This window comes from Dermacentor silvarum, chromosome 4 (genome assembly GCF_013339745.2).
Source record: "Dermacentor silvarum isolate Dsil-2018 chromosome 4, BIME_Dsil_1.4, whole genome shotgun sequence".
Taxonomy (NCBI): domain Eukaryota; kingdom Metazoa; phylum Arthropoda; class Arachnida; order Ixodida; family Ixodidae; genus Dermacentor; species Dermacentor silvarum.
In genome coordinates, this window is record NC_051157.2 from 10,634,235 (window position 1) to 10,641,463 (window position 7,229).

The 7,229-nt window shown below is 47.4% G+C and overlaps 1 protein-coding gene across 1 annotated transcript in view; it reads left to right on the forward strand.

The window, feature by feature from the left end:
• Positions 1-5,631, forward strand: part of LOC119449424 (beta-galactosidase-like) — an 84,030-nt gene extending 78,399 nt beyond the window's left edge. The window contains exons 22-23 of the mRNA XM_049665194.1: positions 992-1,240; positions 5,000-5,631. Coding sequence (XP_049521151.1) covers positions 992-1,240; positions 5,000-5,218 — 468 coding nt within the window. The 3' untranslated portion in view covers positions 5,219-5,631. The remainder of the gene's footprint in view (positions 1-991; positions 1,241-4,999) is intronic.
• The last annotated feature ends 1,598 nt before the right edge of the window (positions 5,632-7,229 follow it).

Here is a 7,229-nt window from a genome sequence, read left to right on the forward strand (position 1 = left end):
GCGAAACGGCACCTAATTTTCAACTGGCTGCGACGCCTAGGGAGCCTACATGCAAGCGCTGTTTTAAAACAGCGCTTGCATGTAGGCTCCCTAGCGACGCCACGCCATGAGCGCGGCTCGACGGAGCAAAGCCGGCGAAATAAGGGACCACCTGCAAAGGCAATACGTGAGGGAAGAGGGCATCGCCGCGATGTCACGTCAGCCTCGCTCTCGGAAGCCTGTGCTACCCAAGTCTAGGTGGTGTTGGTTACCCACGCGTTCCTTGTCCGCGCAAGCTCTCGCTTTCGTTCTAACTGTGTGCCTCGATAAGGTTCAATGAAAACGCGCCAAGCGTGTTGTCTCAACGCGCTCGCTTGCCCGCGAGTAGTTCATAACTCGAAGGACTGCTCAGCGGCGCTCGATTGGACGTTAATGCTTTCGCATTCACAACTCATAAGAAGTGCTTAGGTGTCCTCGGATGTTTTGTTAGTTTACGTCGTGGTTCTCCCCCGTTATTAGTTCTTGGTGTGTGTCGCTGTGAACGTATATATTTTGTCATTAAAGCTTCAGTTGAAAGACCTCTTCACGTCCATGTCCCTTCGTTACGCGGCTACACAATGAATGACCGTTTATAGACTTGGCGTGCACCTCGCACACCAAGTCTAGAAGTGTGCACGCAACTAGCACTCTCTTTCTTCCCTTTATTTTCACCCCTGTATCTCTTTCCCACAGCGCAGGGTAGAAAACCGGACGTGAGTCTGGCTTAATTAACTCACTGCTTTTTCTCTCTTCTGTTTCTCTCTCTCACACCTCCCTTCTCCGCACTGGTTTTCTTTAACGCAAAGGTGGCAACCCTTGTCGGCGGTAAAACGCGCGCAGCGGAAGCTTCCACGGTTTAAATCATGGATCTGCAGAATCAAGCGTCATTTCCTTCTCTTGATCACACCTCTAAGAAGTGCGACGTAACGCATTTCTCACGCATTTACCGCTGAATCGCCACTGACTTTTTCAGGGGCTTGGCTCGAAGGTGACTCTGTCTGGAATAACGCTGACCCACTGGAACATGACACCCATTGACACAAGGGATCACCTGACCGCGCAGCGTCACCTTGACCCCGGTGTGCTTTCTCGGACGGCGACGGACCAGTCTGCCAACAGCTGCGGAGTGTCTTCGCCGGGTCTGGCGGTCTACCAAGCGACATTCGGGCTGAATGTGTCCACGCCTCTAGACACATTCATCAGGCTCGATCATTGGAAAAAGGTCATTTGATACGCTATGTTATTTAATCGCGTGTTTGCAAGCCAAGGCGCTTACAACCTTCCAGAAGCGCTCGGATATAAAGTGGACGGAAGCATCAACCGGTCAGCAGTCGAGATAAGCTAGAGGCATTAGAGTACTGGTGAAAAAAAAAAGCAGGGAAGAGATTGAGTAGATACGACCGGATCTGTTACAGGCATAGGTAGCGGTACAAGGCAATATATAGAGAAGTTTTGAGGAATTAAGAGTAAAAAGAGTAAAGAGACGTATACAAAAATGCTAGAATGAAAATAATCTATAGCATACCTGAGTAACTCAAGCAGGCGTGGGCGTTCTAATCCAACATAAGATCCCTTACGTGGGCCTTATTTTGCCCGAATTAATTGTAGCGATGCATTGTCAAAGGCACTTGAGACCTTATTTTGGAGCGATCCATTCTATTTTACATTCGCCGCGCCATGTGTCCGGTCGATCGCGGTAATATAAGAAGGGTGCGGCGGCGTCTGAGACAATGGCGAAGAGCAAGAAGAATAAAAAATGAAATTATCGTATTCACTCAATTATAAGGTGCTCTCGATTGGAACGAGCACTCGATTTTCACGGCCAGAATTGAAAAACGCGATGTTTTTAAAAACACGCAACCCGATTTTTATATTTTAAGAAAGGAAGAATGCAGTGCCCTATGATTGTTCACTTATCACATTTTTATTCGGTGACAGATAGCGCAGTGGCGATATACATTATTACATCTGACACAAGCATGGACCGGGCATCACTAATAGTCACTGCGCGCTATAGCCCAAAGCATCTCATCATCGGTGCCGCTCATAGCATGCCGCATTTCTTAAAAGCCTTGCAGATCATGACAACCTAATGAATCGACAGAACTGGCACAAGCACAACTACTTTTAATATCAGTGATAATAGCTTGTCATTGTATTACAGCTTCTCTTTCATACTCGATTATGATGCGCGTGTCATTTCTCAGTGAAGCCTTCTGCATGAAAAAGAGTGCGCGTTAGAATAGAGTAAATATAGAATCCGCACACATGTGCCCTCTTCGGTCGATTCGGTTCATATGAGCATGTGCCAAATTGTATACGCATCCTAAATCACCGTCCATTACTCCCACACCAAACCTCGCCCCCCGCGCTTCAAGTTTCGGCAGTAACGCTATAGACATAAAAATGGTGATGAGCTTATAAAAAAAAAAAAGAGAGAGAGAGAGAGAGAATGTCCCGCCCGCACGTATACGTATAACGCTAGACAGTGGGGTCAGCAGTAGTTTATAGACGATTTCGCTCGCGCGATAACAGCAGCGATAGTGCGCTCCCAAGAAACTTCCGGTCACGGACCTTATCATGCAGTCTACTGTGCCGGATCACAAAGCGCACTCCTGGGTCGCGATTTTGTAGCGATTCCTTCTCCGGTGATATTCCTTTTCGCCCTTTTCGCACTTTGTCAGTGGTCAGAGCGATGTCTCGCCCGCGTTATCAAAGCGATCAGCCGGCCGTGAACGGTGGATGATAAAAGTGGCATAATCGAGCGGAAGGCATCGCTACAAAATCGCGGCCCTGCTAATCTATATCACCGCCATTGCCTTTCTTGCTCGCTATATTTAGCGGAGTACGTCACTGAGCCAAACCGAAGCCGTCCAGGGCGCATGTTTGTAAACAGCGAAAAGGTGCGGAAGCAATTACACGGACGCTCGAGGTGCATTCCCGCAGTCGTGCTGTCCCACTATCGACGGCGCATGCGCGGCTCGCGCGCGGATCGAGGTCTTCAGAAACGCGGAGTGCGTTTGGCTAGGCTAATGTCCCAGGGCTAGGATTTGCATGTACGCTTCCTATGGGCTAGGCTTAGAGTCACTACAAACACGGCGCTAATGCAGTGTTAAACTCGGTGGTAATGCAGTTCCGCTCAACGTGAAAGCTGGGGAAGTGCGGAGCAGTGATTCGTCGGTGTTTCCCACGTGTTTATCTTGTTTTATCCTGTGTTGATCTTGTGTTTAGCTATTCTTTTCACGATGTTGGGATTAGCTTGCATGCGCTGGCGAGCAAGGGCCGTATTCTGAAACGTTCGCCTAGGCGAAATTTCTTTTTTCGCTTTCAGGCGTGCGCTGATTGGCTGTTTTAGCAAAATTGGATGAGCTGATTGGGTGGTTGAGCCCGATGTCATTCAATTTTATTCAACCAGCCAATCAGCGCGCACGCTGATTTCGCCTAGGCGAACGTTTCAGAATACGGCCCCAACTTGAGCTTCTCGGGCGCGCACTGCTTGATCGGCGCTGTCTTTCACGCGCGAGCGCCCGCTCCAAGCGTGCTCGCTTTGCTGCTCGGCGTCCATGGTGGGAAAGAGCGTCCCGGAGCGCGGGCCCTCTCTTGCGCTGCGCCGGTATCAGCCGTGCGATGTTAGAAGCGATTTTAACGAATTTATGTTAATTAATTCGATTTATTCATGAGTATTTCTGTATTTTCTATTATTCTGAATCTAGTTAGGTTAAGCTTACCCGGTTTTGCGCTGGTATTGGCATGTTTTAGGCCCTGTTTGGCGCTTGTGTTTTCTGAGTGTGACGACATGACACATTAGACGCCGACAGCTGGGGCCCCTAAAGTGCTGCGCACTTAAAACGGCGAAGCCAAGTGGTCAGCGTTGCGCTCAATCGGCACGGTGGCGTTGCGCCTTCCGCTGCTGACATGAGCAGCTACGTATAGCACTGGTCTTAGCGGAGCGGACAGCAAGCGTAAAGCTAACATCGAATAGTCCACTGGACGCTCACTAACGCCGACGCGTCGCTCTCATATCGTGCGCAATCTAGATGCGACACTTGCAAGGTCATGTGACCATGCTCCTGATCACGCCTGCGTTGCGAGACGCCCGATATATATAGCTGCCAGCAGGGCGCCTTCTGTGCAGCAGCAGTTGCCGTGTGTGCTGCGTCAAGCCGACACGTCGCAGCCGCATATACAGTATAGTTAGAACACTGGCCGAGGGGTTAAAGCGCAACTCTAAACCTTGCTATTATATCTTGTTCGATGTTCGGGCAAAACTGACAAGCTTTTTGTTACTTATCTATTAAAGGGGGCAGTAAAGAGAAAAAAAAATAAGTTGTGCTCTACAAGTAAATTATACCCTTCTATATACAATACCGAAAAAGCCACTCTTACCGTAAGAAAGGGAGCCAGAAAAGGCGCCAAACATGGCTGGCGACGACGTCTTCAAGTTACCGCGCGCCAACTCGCGCCGTGACGTCAAGAATTTCGACGGCGACTGCTCGGGCCTAGCTAGCTAAATCTTCATCGGCAAATACGGAACTACATTGTGTTCTAAAAGAAACAAACGCAGAACTTAGCAAGTTTCAGCAACATTTACTCAACCGGAGCTGCCGGCCAAAAATAAAAAAATTAAAAAATAAACTTTAATATCAGTGACATCACACTGACCTACCAGCGCTGAGTTTTTACCACGAAGTTAAGAAACTGAATTTCAACCTTCATTTTCTCTTATACTAATCAACATATTGCCACGAAATTAATGAAAATGGAGGTTTGAAATAATACTTAAAGAGTCCGAACTTATTTTCTGTTTCTCTGTAGTCTCTTTCTAAAGCAAAAAAAAAAAAAAAAAAGTACCACTATAGCTAATATGCAATTTTCTGGCGTCGTACGACCTAAAACTGTTCCATGGTTTTAGATGAGCAATCAGCTGCTGCGTGACGGTGTTTATGGATTCATTTTCTTTCTGTACGTTTTCAATGCGCAGGGCATCGTCGTCATCAACGGCTTCAACTTGGGTCGGTACTGGACGCCCATGGGTCCCCAAAAGACGCTCTACGTGCCCTCAGCAGTGTTCAGGCAACAAAACGTGCTACACGTGGTGGAACTGGAACAAGCACCGTGCGGGCACGGATCTGCACACTGCTACGTGCAGTTCGTCGACACGCCCGACATCAATGGCACCGTGCCACTCTCGAGAAACTAATAAACTGTGCGCCGCGTTAATGATATGTATTTACTAAGGGCGTTGGAATTATGGCTGCCGAATCAAATACGAATATTCGAATATCGAATCGAATACCGAATACCATTTGAGTAAAACAAGGAAGATTAATGTTTTTACTTCATTTGACACACGTATAATCCCATGAAACGCAGAAGCAGCTAATTGACGTCTAAGAGAAGATTAGCTTGGAGATTAGCTCACATTCCTCTGCATGTGACACATGGTCACGCCAGCACTTCGGTGCCGTTCTTGCAGCGAATATTCACTATCGTCGCTCCCCCCACGGGTCTCAGGTTGGACACGCAAACCACTCCGGTATGGGCAGAAGTTCTGCCTTCTGCGACCCTGTATGCCTCAGTACGAATAAAGTTTTATTATTATTATTATTATTATTATTATTATTATTATTATTATTATTATTATTATTATTATTATTATTGTTGTTGTTATTGTTATTGTTGTTGTTGTTGTTGTTGTTGTTGTTGTTGTTGTTGTTGTTGTTGTTGTTATTATTATTATTATTATTATTATTATTATTATTATTATTATTATTATTATTATTACAAGACTTCAATTTCGTTGCTTTATTGGTGAAGTCACAAATCTGGTGATGATGCAAATTGCATTGTGTATCACAAACAGCTGCCCACTGACGGAAAGTTAATGACGTAATGAAGCTGTAGCCATTCCTATCCCATAGGCCAATCTTGCTCGGGTATTGCCTAAAATACGTTCACCACAATGGGGCTGTCTAAAATAGAAGCTTGGATTTGGAAAACCGGTAGAACTACGAAAAGCCGTGCTGGTTCTACTACTCAGTCTGATACTACTCATGTAGCGGAAAACGCGATCCCGAACGTGTCACTGGCGGTTGAGCTCAAGGACATAAAAGACAGTCTTCTCTGCTTACCGTTCTTGACTCAAAAAGTGGACACACTTCTAGGCCTCAAAGAAGAAGCAGAAGTGGCACCTTGCGCTCTCTCCCGCGTTCCGGTGCGCGCGCGGTTGAAACGACCAAACAAGCAGGCCGGCAAATATAAAAAATGTCGCAGTTTTGCCCGAAAGGCGAAGCATCAATTGAGCTATTCGGAGTAGGGATCGTAGTTTTAGGGGCGAAGCTCCTTAGGGTGTGGGTCTGTCCCTCCTCTGTAGTATGTAGTAGTAGTAGTAGTAGTCGTCGTAGTAGTAGTAGGTAGCCACGTCTACTTTTATGACAAAAAAATTCCGAAAGTTGTGTCCGTAGCGCGGAATCGAACCAGGGACCCCTCGCTTCCGAACGCGCGGCGCTAACCACTACGCCACGAAGCGCACATGCACACACGCACCACGATGACAATAAATACCCAACATTAACGAAAGACTGCGCGTTTCTAACGCGTTTGTGCTAGCGCGTTACGGCCCGTGTAAGAAGCTGGTGTAAGACGCTGTGGCCTCTCCGCCTTACCCCCGTATTCATAAATGCTGATGGCGTCGGCAAACGCGGTGCACGTTCCGGCATGTGTAAACGGCTGCGTAAGACGCTGTGGCCTCTCCCCCTTACTAGAGAGTACTGCACGTTTCTAATGCGTTTGTGCTAGCATCCCCTTAAGCGGGAGATGGTGCAATTATAATGAAGGGCGCTGTTATAAAATAGGAATGACGTCACATATGGCGCGTGTCATTGGTGGAAGTCAATCGTTCGATTTAGTGCGGCGAGACTGGGCAAATTACACGTAAGATTCACGGTTTACCGATGATTCCCTCCGGAGCAAGCTTCGCCCACTCATCATCATTCACACCGTGGATATGCGGTGTTTTTTTTTAATATCGGCTGCACAAACTTGGACAAATTCGCTTACTAACTGAATTAACAAGCGTGGTGTCAGTGCGCACAAGCAAACATGAATAGATCACACTGAATGACCGCAGACAACGACGGTCAAAACGCTGGCAGCAAGCGCAGCCGCCGCAGCGGGCGAAGGTTCGTGCGGTCTATCGCTTCAACGGAAAC